At 46.0% G+C, this 13,900-nt stretch overlaps 1 protein-coding gene across 2 annotated transcripts in view; it reads left to right on the plus strand.

The window, feature by feature from the left end:
* The window catches only part of LOC115161225 (target of Nesh-SH3), a 44,387-nt gene that overhangs the window by 14,264 nt on the left and 16,223 nt on the right, over positions 1 to 13,900 (plus strand). Inside the window, exons 6-11 of one of the 2 annotated variants that reach the window (XM_029712029.1) lie at positions 74 to 123; positions 3,364 to 3,406; positions 4,714 to 4,779; positions 5,021 to 5,098; positions 8,986 to 9,180; positions 9,649 to 9,714. In XM_029712029.1, coding sequence (XP_029567889.1) covers positions 74 to 123; positions 3,364 to 3,406; positions 4,714 to 4,779; positions 5,021 to 5,098; positions 8,986 to 9,180; positions 9,649 to 9,714 — 498 coding nt within the window. The remainder of the gene's footprint in view (positions 1 to 73; positions 124 to 3,363; positions 3,407 to 4,713; positions 4,780 to 5,020; positions 5,099 to 8,985; positions 9,181 to 9,648; positions 9,715 to 13,900) is intronic. The other variant, XM_029712030.1, reaches the window with a different exon arrangement.

Below are 13,900 nucleotides of genomic sequence, written 5' to 3' on the forward strand. Positions count from 1 at the left end.
TTGCGGTCCAGTACTAGTAACGTGTTATTAGTTCCAGCTGTTCATTCTTTTTGTGTTGTGGTTGTGTTTTCAGAGAAGGCCATCCAGAAACCTTTCAGACCAAGGACCCCTCTGATGCCGGTGGTACGTCCTGCATGTATTACTCCTGCTAATGAATGTGCCCTGTGTCTGTGGTGAGTGTTCTGTACAACATTGGTGATTTACCTTCGTAAGTCTGTAGTGTGCTCTAGTCTGTAGTGTGCTCTAGTCTGTAGTGTGCTCTAGTCTGTAGTGTGCTCTAGTCTGTAGTGTGATCTAGTCTGTAGTGTGATACAGTCTGTAGTGTGATCCAGTCTGTAGTGTGATCTAGTCTGTAGTGTGCTCTAGTCTGTAGTGTGATCTAGTCTGTAGTGTGCTCTAGTCTGTAGTGTGCTCTAGTCTGTAGTGTGATACAGTCTGTAGTGTGCTCTAGTCTGTCGTGTGCTCTAGTCTGTCGTGTGATACAGTCTGTAGTGTGATCTAGTCTGTAGTGTGCTCTAGTCTGTAGTGTGATCTAGTCTGTAGTGTGCTCTAGTCTGTAGTGTGCTCTTGTCTGTAGTGTACTCTAGTCTGTAGTGTGATACAGTCTGTAGTGTGCTCTAGTCTGTAGTGTACTCTAGTCTGTAGTGTACTCTAGTCTGTAGTGTACTCTAGTCTGTAGGGTGCTCTAGTCTGTAGTGTGATCTAGTCTGTAGTGTGCTCTAGTCTGTAGTGTGATCTAATCTGTAGTGTGCTCTAGTCTGTAGTGTGCTCTTGTCTGTAGTGTACTCTAGTCTGTAGTGTGATACAGTCTGTAGTGTGCTCTAGTCTGTAGTGTACTCTAGTCTGTAGTGTACTCTAGTCTGTAGTGTGCTCTAGTCTGTAGTGTGCTCTAGTCTGTAGTGTGCTCTAGTCTGTAGTGTGATCTAATCTGTAGTGTACTCTAGTCTGTAGTGTACTCTTGTCTGTAGTGTGATCTAGTCTGTAGTATACTCTAGTCTGTAGTGTGCTCTAGTCTGTCTTTAGTAAGTCTACAGTGTAATGTAAGGGATGCTTGGAGCTTCTTTCTTTCTGTCCTGCTCCTTAGTGGAAATAGCGAAACAAGTAGCTAGCCATAGCTGGCCAAGACCAGTAGAGAAGACCATAGCCAGCTAGCACATGTATTACTGAAGAGAGCAAAGGAGAGCAGAGAAGTGGACATGAGAGGTGAGGAAAGGAGAGGAGAGCAGAAAACAGCAGAAGAGAAGAGAAGAGAAGAGAAGAGGAGAGAAGAGGAGAGGAGAGGAGAGGAGAGGAGAGGTGAGGAAAGGAGAGGAGAGGAGAGCAGAAAACAGCAGAAGAGAAGAGAAGAGAAGAGGAGAGGAGAGGAGAGAAGAGGAGAGGAGAGGAGAGGAGAGGAGAGGAGAGGAGAGGAGAGGAGAGGAGAGGAGAGGAGAGGAGAGGAGAGGAGAGGAGAGGAGAGGAGAGGAGAGGAGAGGTGAGGAGAGCAGAAAACAGCAGAAGAGAAGAGAAGAGAAGAGGAGAGGAGAGGAGAGGAGAGGAGAGGAGAGGAGAGGAGAGGAGAGGAGAGGAGAGGAGAGGAGAGGAGAGGAGAGGAGAGGAGAGGAGAGGAGAGGAGGAGAGGAGAGGAGAGGAGAAAGGAGAGGAGAGGAGAGCAGAAACAGCAGAAGAGAAGAGAAGAGGAAGAGGAGAGGAGAGGAGAGGAGAGGAGAGGAGAGGAGAGGAGAGGAGAGGAGAGGAGAGGAGAGGTGAGGAAAGGAGAGGAGAAAACAGCAGAAGAGAAGAGAAGAGAAGAGAAGAGAAGAGGAGAGGAGAGGAGAGGAGAGGAGAGGAGAGGAGAGGAGAGGAGAGGAGAGGAGAGGAGAGGAGAGGTGAGGAAAGGAGAGGAGAGCAGAAAACAGCAGAAGAGAAGAGAAGAGAAGAGAAGAGGAGAGGAGAGGAGAGGAGAGGAGAGGAGAGGAGAGGAGAGGAGAGGAGAGGAGAGGAGATCAAACCCGAGCTGGTGGGAAACAAGTTTGGAAAGATGTGGAGGGGAGAAGAGAGTAGAGAAAAGAGAAGTGTTGGCCTTGAGTTTCTGGCCTCGGTGACTGGCCGTGCTCGGTGACTGGCCGTGCTCGGTGACTGGCCGTGCTCGGTGACTGGCCGTGCTCGGTGACTGGCCGTGCTCGGTGACTGGACGTGCTCGGTGACTGGCCGTGCTCGGTGACTGGCCGTGCTCGGTGACTGGCCGTGCTCGGTGACTGGCCGTGCTCGGTGACTGGCCGTGCTCGGTGACTGGCCGTGCTCGGTGACTGGCCGTGCTCGGTGACTGGACTGTGTGCCTCTGTCGTTTGTCCCCGGCCCCACTCTTATGCAGCTGCACAGCTGACCAGCATTAGCCTCAACCCTGGCACTTCATGAGGGAAAGTTGGAATAACCAGCTTCCCGCCGGAGAGATTACAGATAAGACACAGTGAAGAGGGCAAGGTGCCATGTAACAGAAAGAGAGAGTGAAGATACATGGATAGAGAATATGAGAGAGACATACACACCACACAGAGCCCCAGGACAGCAGCACAATTAGAACCAACCAAATCATGAGAAAACAAAAATATAATTACTTGACACATTGGAAAGAATTAACCAAAACACAGAGCAAACTAGAATGCTATTTGGCCCTAAACAGAGAGTACACAGTGGCAGAATACCTGACCACTGTGACTGACCCAAATTTAAGGAAAGCTTTGACTATGTACAGACTCTGTGAGCATAGCCTTGCTATTGAGAAAAGCTGCCGTAGGCAGACCTGGCTCTCAAGAGAAGACATGCTATGTGCACACTGCCCACAAATGAGGTGGAAACTGAGCTGCACTTCCTAACCTTCTGCCCAATGTATGACCATATTAGAGACATATATTTCCCTCAGATTACACAGATCCACAAAGAATTTGAAAACAAACACCATTGTAAATGCAACCCATATTTATGCTTATTTATTTTCCCTTTTGTACTTCGTTACACTGTATATATACATAATATGACATTTGTAATGTCTTTATTCTTTTGGAACTTCTGTGAGTGTAATGTTTACTGTTCATTTTTATAGTTTATTTCACTTTTCTATATTATCTACCTCACTTGCTTCGGCAATGTTAATATATGTTTCCTATGCCAATAAAGTCCCTTGAATTGAAAATTGACAGACACTGACTGGATTGAGTGAAGTGAATAGATGAAGTAGGTAGCTCTTCATCTTCTCATTGTTGTGTCACATCCAATGACCATAGGCTACAGTATCATGGAGATCTCGCTGTCTCCACCCCTTCCCTCTCTCTCTGCCCCATCTTTCTTTCCCCCATCTCGCTCTTTCTTTCCCTCTCCTAACAGAAAACGGACAACGTGCCACTGTCCTTCTTCCCTCCTCGTCACGGTAAGCCAACAGACAGACATACACACAGACACTTACACACGCATGCACATACTGTACACATGCGCTCCTGGTTTGGTCAAACCCACTGAGTCCTGGTTTTACACTGCGGCAAAGACTTAACAGGACATGATGATTTTTCACCCTCCCTTCCAAAACGTCTGTCCCACCACCTTACTGAACCCTGTTCTGAGGAACCAGCACTGGAAGAATTTAAACAGAACGTCTGAATTATGACTCTGCAGACAGGACCTCATCATCATTAATTCAATGATATAGTCTCCTAATCTTCCTTCTGATAACCACAGGGTTTATCACAGGTGACCAGAGAAGATGACAGCCACTGTGTACCTGTCTACTGTACACACATGTCGCCTATCATGGTTATGACAATGTGATCAGCAAGATACATGCTTGCTAGGGCTGTCAATTATTTTTTTATAATCTTTGTGAAACAGGCCTACTGTACTTAACTCAGGCCATACAATCTGCACTGTAATAAACTGAGCCCATACATACTGCACTGTATTACACTGAACCCATACAACCTGCACTGTATTACACTGAACTCATACATACTGCACTGTAATACACTGAGCCCATACATACTGCACTGTAATACACTGAACCCATACATACTGCACTGTAATACACAGAACCTATACATACTGCACTGTAATACACAGAACCTATACATACTGCACTGTAATACAATTGAACCCATACATACTGCACTGTAATACACTGAACCCATTCAACCTGCACTGTAATACACTGAACCCATACATACTGCACTGTAATACACTGAACCCATACATACTGCACTGTAATACACTGAACCCATACATACTGCACTGTAATACACAGAACCTATACATACTGCACTGTAATACACAGAACCTATACATACTGCACTGTAATACAATTGAACCCATACAATCTGCACTGTAATACACTGAACCCATTCAACCTGCACTGTAATACACTGAACCCATTCAACCTGCACTGTAATACACTGAGCCCATACAACCTGCACTGTAATACACTGAACCCATACAATCTGCACTGTAATACACTGAGCCCATATATACTGCACTGTAATACACTGAGCCCATACATACTGCACTGTAATACACTGAGCCCATACATACTGCACGATAATACACTGAATTCATACATACTGCACGTTAATACACTGAACATAGCCAGTACATTGGGAATGTAATTGCCACTCACAGCATCCACACTGGGAAACTCCATGCTGGCAAAGTGATGATAGCTGTTGATGTTTGTCCCCTCCTTCTGTTTAGCTGTCCATAACAGGAGCCAGGGCAGAACCCTCTTCAAGACCCCTATGTCTCCAAGGACCACCTTCGGTAATGAGCCATACAACTATGTCCTATGCTCTTTCCTTCTTGACCTTATTCCATCTTGACCTTATTCTTCTTGACCTTATTCCTTCTTAACCTTGTAGTCTTTTTCAATCTTACACTTTTCATTTCTCTTTCTTTTCCTCAGGAAGCGTTGACACCATTTCACAGTTTATATCCTGTAGTAGGACATCACGTTTCACTCCACAGATTTTGTGTTGTTCTTAAAGTTTGTTATGTTCCTCAGCCCCAACTTTGACCAATAGAGAGCGCTTCCTGTCCACTCCAAGACCCACAATGCCTCTGGTGCAGAACGAGCCAACCGGTAAAGAAACAGACACTTTACTCCCAAACGAGACAGGACGGCTTAACTGTCAGTCAGCTTGGCTGCAGCCAGTGAAAGGCTGGGTGGGTGGGTGCTATTTCAGAGGCATCTTCTTTAATGATTGGCTGCATGAGTAAGATTGGCATGCACTAAGTACAGAAGTAGAAAGCCCCTCATCCGGATCTCAGGAGAAGATGGCTGAAAGTTCAAATACTGACTCAGACAATTGGTCCCCATGGAGGAGGAGGTAGGTTGCCACGGCAGCATGGCCTAGCCTAGTGGTTGGTTGGTCCAGGTGAGAACGACCCTTGAACTTTTGAGCATATTGCATAAGCGTTGCTTGTTCACTCAATATGTTTCTCATCAGTCACGTCCCACAAACAAGTCAATCGTCTTTCTCTCTCTTCCTCAATCTTTGTCTCATTTTGTTGCTGTCTGTCCAAACATCCATCAGCATCTTGTACCATATGTAACCCACATTCATTCATCTGTTGATTTCAATACTTTTAAAAGATTCTACACACAACTGTTCATTTAGAATCATTATTTTAACCCATGGTGCTTTGCTTTCAGCCAGCGTTGAAGGTGTTCAGTCCAGTCTGCATGGTAAAGTAGCATATCACAGTCTAGAATGTGTTCAGTCCAGTCTGTATGATAAAGTAGGATTTTGCAGTCTAGGAGGTGTTCAGTCCAGTCTGCATGGTAAAGTAGCATATCACAGTCTAGAAGGTGTTCTGTCCAGTCTGTATGATAAAGTAGGATTTTGCAGTCTAGGAGGTGTTCAGTCCAGTCTGCGTGGTAAAGTAGCATATCACAGTCTAGAAGGTGTTCTGTCCAGTCTGTATGATAAAGTAGGATTTTGCAGTCTAGGAGGTGTTCAGTCCAGTCTGCGTGATAAAGTAGCATATCACAGTCTAGAAGGTGTTCTGTCCAGTCTGTATGATAAAGTAGGATTTTGCAGTCTAGAAGGTGTTCAGTCCAGTCTGCATGGTAAAGTAGTAAGTTACAGTCTAGGAGGTGTTCAGTCCAGTCTGCATGGTAATGTGTCATGCTACAAAATGACTCCACTTTCTTCCCAACAGAAGCAGAGCCTCACAGATCTATCATAAAATGTCCTTGTTTCTCATAGTGTACTCTTTTTATTTGTATTTTTTAAATATATTTTTTAATGTAACTTTTCATTTAACTAGTCAAGTCAGCTATTAACAAATTCTTATTTACAATGACGGCCTACCCCGGCCAAGCCCTAACCCGGACGATGCTGGGCCAACTGTGCGCCGCCCTATGGGACTCCCAATCACGGCTGGTTGTGAAACAGCCTGGAATGATACATACAGTACTCTGACTGTATGTCCCTTCCATCCTTTCTTTATTCACATCTTTCTATCGTTTCTGTTATCCCTCTTGAACAAGTGTTAGCAAAACATCCGAAAAAGGACACTATATTCTCAACATCATCCCTGAAGTACTTTTCTATATATTTTAGACAGCAGTTCTGAAAATAGCACTCATGAGCCAAAAGTTGTCCCAGAAAATGGCCTACTACGTCACATATGTGCAGACATGTGCACCACGTCATTGCTCTCTCTATTGCAGTGTTCATATGCTAGTCGGAACTAGGGAACTCTGACATTTCTCACTTGCTGAACGTCGTACGTGTATAACTACAACCAGTTAGCATGTCGAAAATGTCAGAGTTCCCTCGTTCCGACTAGCACTTGAAATCAGCATCTCTCTCTCTCTCTCTCTGCTGTATCTACTGAGCTGTTGGGCCAGCCCTGCATACCTCAATTGGTATTGCTGGGCAGGCATCTTACTAGCTGTTACTCAAATTCAAAGGGCTGAAGATCATTGGCTAGAACTCGAATTGCTAGGGGGCTGGCCCACGTGGTGGGAAATGTAAGGAAAATAGCACGGCACAGCTTTAAAAAAACAGTCACTTTCAAACTAGGGATTTCGTGGCTAATTGAGGTAAGATAGTAATTCTGCTCATATATTATGCATGTATGAACTACACATAGACACATCCAGCCCAAAGCGTGAAAAAAATGCTTTCTTAGTCGTCAAAGTACCGGAGCATGTCTTTAATAAACACAATACACTTATTGGAAATGTGCTGTTCCCTCATTACGTTTATTGCATAACTACACCACAACCAGCCCTCAAAAGCCCTAAGCCATTTAAATATTTATTTTTTCCAGTGTCAAAGACCTGTCCTTGGTGTGCTGTCTGTTCTATAAATCATATTTCTATGGCTTCAATGTTCTACTCTCATCTCTCACCCACTCCAGGACGAGCAGACCAGATCAGATCTGCCTCCTCTCCCTCCGTGGACATCACCCATTCCGCCCCCACCCTCCCCCGTGCCTCTCCCACCGTCCCCCGTGCCTCCCCAACCGTCCCCCGTGCTTCCCCCACCCTCCCTTTATCCTCCCCCACCCTCCCCCATGCCTCCCCCCAGCTCCTGCCCTCCCCCACCCTTCCCCTGGCCTCTCCCACGGCCCCTGCGCCTAACCCCCATCGTAACGAAGAGAGACCCAGGGGACCGGCCCAGGGCAGGCTCCAACAGGCCAGACCCCAACAAGCCAGACCCCAACAAGCCAGACCCCAACAGGCCAGACCCCAGCCTGAGCCTCAGGCCCAGCCCCAACAGGCCAGACCCCAACAGGCCAGACCCCAACAGGCCAGACCCCAGCCCGAGACTCAGTCGCAGCCTCAGGCCCAGCCCCAACAGGCCAGACCCCAACAGGCCAGACCCCAGCTCGAGACTCAGTCCCAGCCTCAGGCCCAGCCCCAACAGGCCAGACCCCAACAGGCCAGACCCCAACAGGCCAGACCCCAACAGGCCAGACCCCAACAGACCAGACCCCAACAGGCCAGACCCCAACAGGTCCAGTCTCAGGCCCAGCCCCAGCAGGCCAGGCCCCAACAGGTCCAGCCTCAGGCCCAGCCTCGGGCCCAGCCTCAGGCACAACCTCAGGCCCAGCCCCAACAGGCCAGACCCCAACAGGTCCAGTCTCAGGCCCAGCCTCGGGCCCAGCCCCAACAGCCTGCTAAGGTCACCCAGAACCTACAGACCCCCACTGGTAAAGACCCTGCTCTCTCCACTCAGGCTGTAACAGAGAAATAGAAACATTTATAATGGATCATTGAGTCCAAACGTCTAATCCTCTAATAAAAAATAAAGTTCTCTCTCACACAGCTCCCAGCCAATATCAGGTGGGACAACCTCTGCCAAGACCCGCCCTCGCCACTGAGAGGGCCAATAGTAATACTCAGGGTAACGATGACACCATTTTGTCCTATCACCATCTCTGTTGTCATCCAACCTCATGAACCCAAAGCTCTCATTGGTCATGTCTGCTCTCCATCAGTCAATTATTGGATGACCTCATAGCTTACCCATAATACTATTTTCATCAGTCCGCACACTGTTACTATTGGTTGAAGCTGTCTGTGTTGCACTCTGAACCCTTCCTCCCTCCTACCATCCCATTACAACGAACTGTACACCTGTACCCCTGCATCTCTCCATCACCCTTGCCCATCCATCTCATCCTTACTCCACCACACTCACCCCATTCCTGATCATTCCAGGCACTGGATAGTTTGGTCTTACTGGCATTAAATCATCCATCTTTCATTGAAAAGAAAAGAAGGGCAGTTCAACCAAAGTTTTGTTTCGTATCTCCATCAATTATTTTCACTTCACTCTTCCTTTCCTTGTCTGCATCTTTCATTCATCCATTTATCCACTCACTCATTCATTTGTTTTTCCATCCAGGGCTCCTACCATCTCACCTGAATGACCTTTGAACCTTGTCTCCATGGGATCGGACCCCTTCTCTCTCTAACCCCTCTTACTGCCCCTCTCATTGTTCATATAGGTACCGGCTTCCTGAGACCTTTGACCCCCACCAAGCCTCGCTCTCCTATAGGCTCTGCCATTGCCACGGCAGCCAGGAACACGACGTTGCCTCATGATCGCGTATCTCTCTACACCACCCCTAACGGCATCAGACCTCTCTCTCTACCCAGGAACAAAAACACCACCTCCCCCCTCACCTCCGTCACGCGTGAGGGTAACGGAGCAATGTTTTCCTCTTCCTCCTCCTTATCTTCCTTCCTCTGTCCTCAACACTAGCTCAGGTCTCACCTTCTCTTTCTCTCTCGCTCTCTCTCTCTCCTCTCACAAATTGATATGGGTGTCATGTGGTCTTGGTTCACAGTGTGGGTCAGAGAATGTGTAGGCTTAATAATTTCTGCCAATGTTTTTGGAGAGAGAGAGAGAGAGCGAGAGAGCGAGAGAGCGAGAGAGAGAAAGAGAGAGATAGATACATCTGTGGAACACAGGCCAACTGGTTTCAAATCACTCCAAACACCAGACTGATCTGACCATTTACTTTTAAGCGACAGTGTTTTCAGATGAGATTATGTTATCTTTTAGTCTTGTTGTTGTTGTCCTCTCGTGTGTTCCTAGCATGCCTTTAGCGTGTTTTCTGCGTTTTCAGACATGCTTAATTTAATGAGCCCTCTTCTCCCTCCAACAGCCGACGGGGAGCACCACAAGGGTCTTGCTATTCCCAAACCTGCAGTCTGGTCCGGAAACCGACTGGGTAAAAACAGAGATGATTGTTACCTCTCAGTGTGTCTCTCACCCACTAACCCATCTCCCCCGAGAGACGCCATTTTGTTTTATGTTCCCCGCAGCAAGCCCTCCGTGCGCTTAAGCCACAACAACTTTTCCCTTTCCTAAGATTGGCAAGCTTGTCTGTTTGTCCGCGTGACTGTCCGTTCTTATTGGGCATCCTGTCCATTTGCCTGTTGTGCCTGTTATTGTTGATGTGGTTCTGAATCTGCTGGTGTGTTTGTCCACGTTTTGACTGTCAATATGACTGAGACTAAAGAAGAATCCTCCCCCTGGTCGTATCACTACAGTCTGATCGTAGACCTGTTGTTCAGGTCATAAAAGACTGAATCTTACAGTAACTTGATATCTGGGAGCATGGTTAGAATTTTCACACAAATCTCCCATTGACGTCAATGCATGATTTGCTCGAAAATGTGTTACATCTCAAGCCAAAAAATGACCACAGTCATGGATGTCCACACCTACATTTCACTATAACCAGTTGTTGGCTTCAGTTTCTGCTTCAGTCTCAGCCGGTGTGTGTGTTTCTGGGAAACTGGCAGAGTTTCAGAGGTCATCAAGGAGCCCTAGGGCTTGCAGGAAGTAGCTCTACAGAATTAAAAACACACTTTGTCTACAAAAACCAATCTGAAATACCAATGAAATAGTATTACATTTCGAATGTCCCTACAGCAACGTTATCCCAATATTTGCACTTTTTGGTTTCTAATGAACTGCAAAAGTAAATCATTGATGTAGTTGTGAATTATGATGTGTCTAAACGGTAAATCATTGGTGTCTGTCTGTCTGTCTGTCTGTCTGTCTGTCTGTCTGTCTGTCTGTCTGTCTGTCTGTCTGTCAGTGGTGTCTGTCTGTCTGTCTGTCTGTCTGTCTGTCTGTCTGTCTGTCTGTCTGTCTGTCTGTCTGTCTGTCTGTCTGTCTGTCTGTCTGTCTGTCTGTCTGTCTGTCAGTGGTGTCTGTCTGTCTGTCTGTCAGTGGTGTCTGTCTGTCTGTCAGTGGTGTCTGTCTGTCTTGGGCTTATCCGTCTCCTATTTCTATGGTCCCATCCACCTCCTGAAGCATGTGTTTCTCAGGGTGAATTCCACACTGGATGGAGTGCTCATATCTGTGTTCTGTACCTCAATGTCTTGCACATCTCATGTTTGATTTGATGTTGTTCAACTGTGAATGTGGTCTATATAGTTTATATAGGCCTTACATTGTTTTGAGCCCTCTGCTTTGAGAGTGGATAGTGACCTTGAGTTTCTCCAGTATACAGTGCATTCGGAAAAAATTCAGACCCCTTGACTTTTTCCACATTTTGTTACGTTACAGCCTTATTCTAAAATTGTTCAATTGTATTTTTCCCTCATTAATCTACACACAATACCCCATAATGACAAAGCAAAAACTTGTTTTTAGACATAAATATTACATTTACATAAGTATTCAGGCCCTTAAGTATTCAGGCCCATAAGTATTCAGGCTCAGTACTTTGTTGAAGCATTTTTGGCAGCGATTACAGCCTTGGGTCTTCTTGGGTGTGACGCGACAAGTGCAGGTGTGATGCGACAAGCTTGACACACCTGCATTTGGGGAGTTTCTCCCATTCTTCTCTACAGGTCTTATTGGGGAGCGTTGCTGCACAGCTATTTTCAGTTCTCTCCAGAGATGTACCAACTTGGTTCAAGTCCAGGGTCTGGCTGGGCAACTCAAGGACATTCAGAGACTTGTCCCGAAGCCACTCCTGCGTTGTCTTGGCTGTGTACTTAGGGTTGTTATCCTGTTGGAAGGTAAACATTCGCCCCAGTCTGAGGCCGTGAACGCTCTGAACCAGGTTTTCATCAAGGATCTCTCTGTACTTTGCTCTATTCATCTTTGCCTCGATCCTGACCATTCTCCCAGTCCATGCCGCTGAAAAACATCCCCACAACATGATGCTGCCACCACCATGCTTCACCGTAGGGATGATGCCAGGTTTCCTCCAGATGTGACGCTTGGCATTCAGGCCAAAGAGTTCGATCTTGGTTTCATCAGATCATAGAATCTAGTTTCTAATGGTTTGAGAGTCCTTTAGGTGCCTTTTGGCAAACTCCAAGTGGGCTGTCATGTGCCTTTTACAGAGTAGTGGCTTCTGTCTGGCCACTCTACCATAAAGGCCTGATTGGTGGATTACTGGATAGATGTTTGTCCTTCTGGAAGGTTCTCCTTTGTTTTGGTAGCCTTCCCCAGATCTGTGTCTCGACACAATCCTGTCTCGGAGCTCTACGAACAATTACCTCCACCTCATGGCTTGGTTTTTGATCTGACATGCACTGTCAACTGTGGGGACCTCATATAGACAGGTGTGTGCCTTTTCAAATCATGTACAATCGAATTTACCACAGGTGGACTACAATCAAATTGTAGAAACTTCTCAAGGATGCTCAATGGAAACAGGATGTACCTGAGTTCAATTTCGAGTCTCACAGCAAAGGGTCTGAATACGTATATAAATAAGGTATTTCATTTTCTTTATTTTTTAAATTTGCAAAAATGTCTAAAAACCTTTTTTTCACTTAGTCAGTATGGGGTATTGTGTGTAGATTGATGACGAATAAAATAAGGTCGTAACATCACAAAATGTTGAAAAAGAAGAGAGATCTGAATGCTTTCCGGTTGCACTGTATGTTGCTACAAGCATAACAGTAATTTTGTAAATCAGTGGAAAATATTTTCTCAGGGAATATTGTTCTGGGCAAACCTAATGCACAGTGTTTTTCACTGTCTTGCCAGAGGATTCTGACAGAAACCAGCACACACAACAATGTACTGCTGGTAAAGCTCACACTTCAAAACAGTGTGTGTGTGTGTGTGTGTGTGTGTGTGTGTGTGTGTTTAAGTGCGTGGGAGCATGTGTGTGTGTGTCACCGCTGTTGTAAAACAGTGCAGCGGTTAGGTGTTTGTCACCCAAAGAGACCAGTGAGTGTTTTGTGGGCTGTTGTGAATAATCTGGTTCTCCCATAGCCAGCTGCAGGGTTCAGGATGATAAACAGAGCTTCCTCATGATGTCACACCTTACGTTCCCATAACGCTGATCCCCATCACCCAATGAGCAGTCAACAAAAGTTGTAGATTTTATTTTTTGGGAAAAAAGCATTTAAGGAGCCACAAGGTTTTACACACAGCCACATTTTCTTTGGCTGAAAGCGACACACACTGTGGCTCTCCAAGACTTTCCCACGCTTGGCTTCAAGTTCTACTTATCCTTGTCTGGTCTTCGTAGCCCCATTGAGGTCGGAGCTCTCTTGAGATAAGAGTGGGCCAAGTGGAAATGACATGATGTGACATGGGGCCCCCTGGGCTGCACACTGGGTGGTCAGAGCTATAGACATAGGCTACAGTGAATAGAATGAACCAGTCTCCCAAGCATTCAAAGAACTGCCACAATCACGCTCAGATAGTGTCTACCACATCAAAGTCAATGGTATGGAGAGATGACGTACGTCCAGTAAGTGCATTTACTCAATGAGACCTGAACTAGGGTTGCCAACCCTCTCAGTTTGGCCAGGAGTAAAGATAATCAGGGAGAATATATCCTGAACTGGATTGCTTAATAGTAGATCTGAGTTCAGTCTGAGTGGCCTGTTCTGAGTTTGATACTCCAGAGTCTTCATCACAGAGCTTTGCCACTAAAATCAGTCCACAGCCTGCTAAAGCTCCAACAGACTTTAAAAGAACATAATTTAGCGGGAGTTTGAACTGGCGTCCGCCTTATTCCCTGGGTTGTGTTTAGTTTGATCCTATTCGTAGTTTCTGGAATAGGAACAATACAGGGATTGTGAAGAATTTTGGCTTGACTGTAGCAGAGGATTAATTGAGACCAGGTTTCTTGCTTTTCATGTAAAATATATAAGAACATACATAACATGTTATGGTGTCTCAGTGGTCTATTCAATCTGCTCTGCTTTAGTTGACATCCACATAGCGGCTGTTTTGGCGTGTCGCAGGTGGAACTGTGTTAGAGCTGTTAAATCCACAAGCTGCTCCTGTGGCATTATACCTAAAGCGGACATTGCCATTGGCTGCACGGAGTCACATTAAGAGAAATCCCATGCAGACTTTTTTTTTACAAGTTCGGACACTGGAATGTGAGATGTAATCAACAACTCGATTAGTCTGATAGAAATCCT

Source organism: Salmo trutta, chromosome 24 (assembly GCF_901001165.1).
Source record: "Salmo trutta chromosome 24, fSalTru1.1, whole genome shotgun sequence".
NCBI classification, from domain to species: Eukaryota; Metazoa; Chordata; class Actinopteri; order Salmoniformes; family Salmonidae; genus Salmo; species Salmo trutta.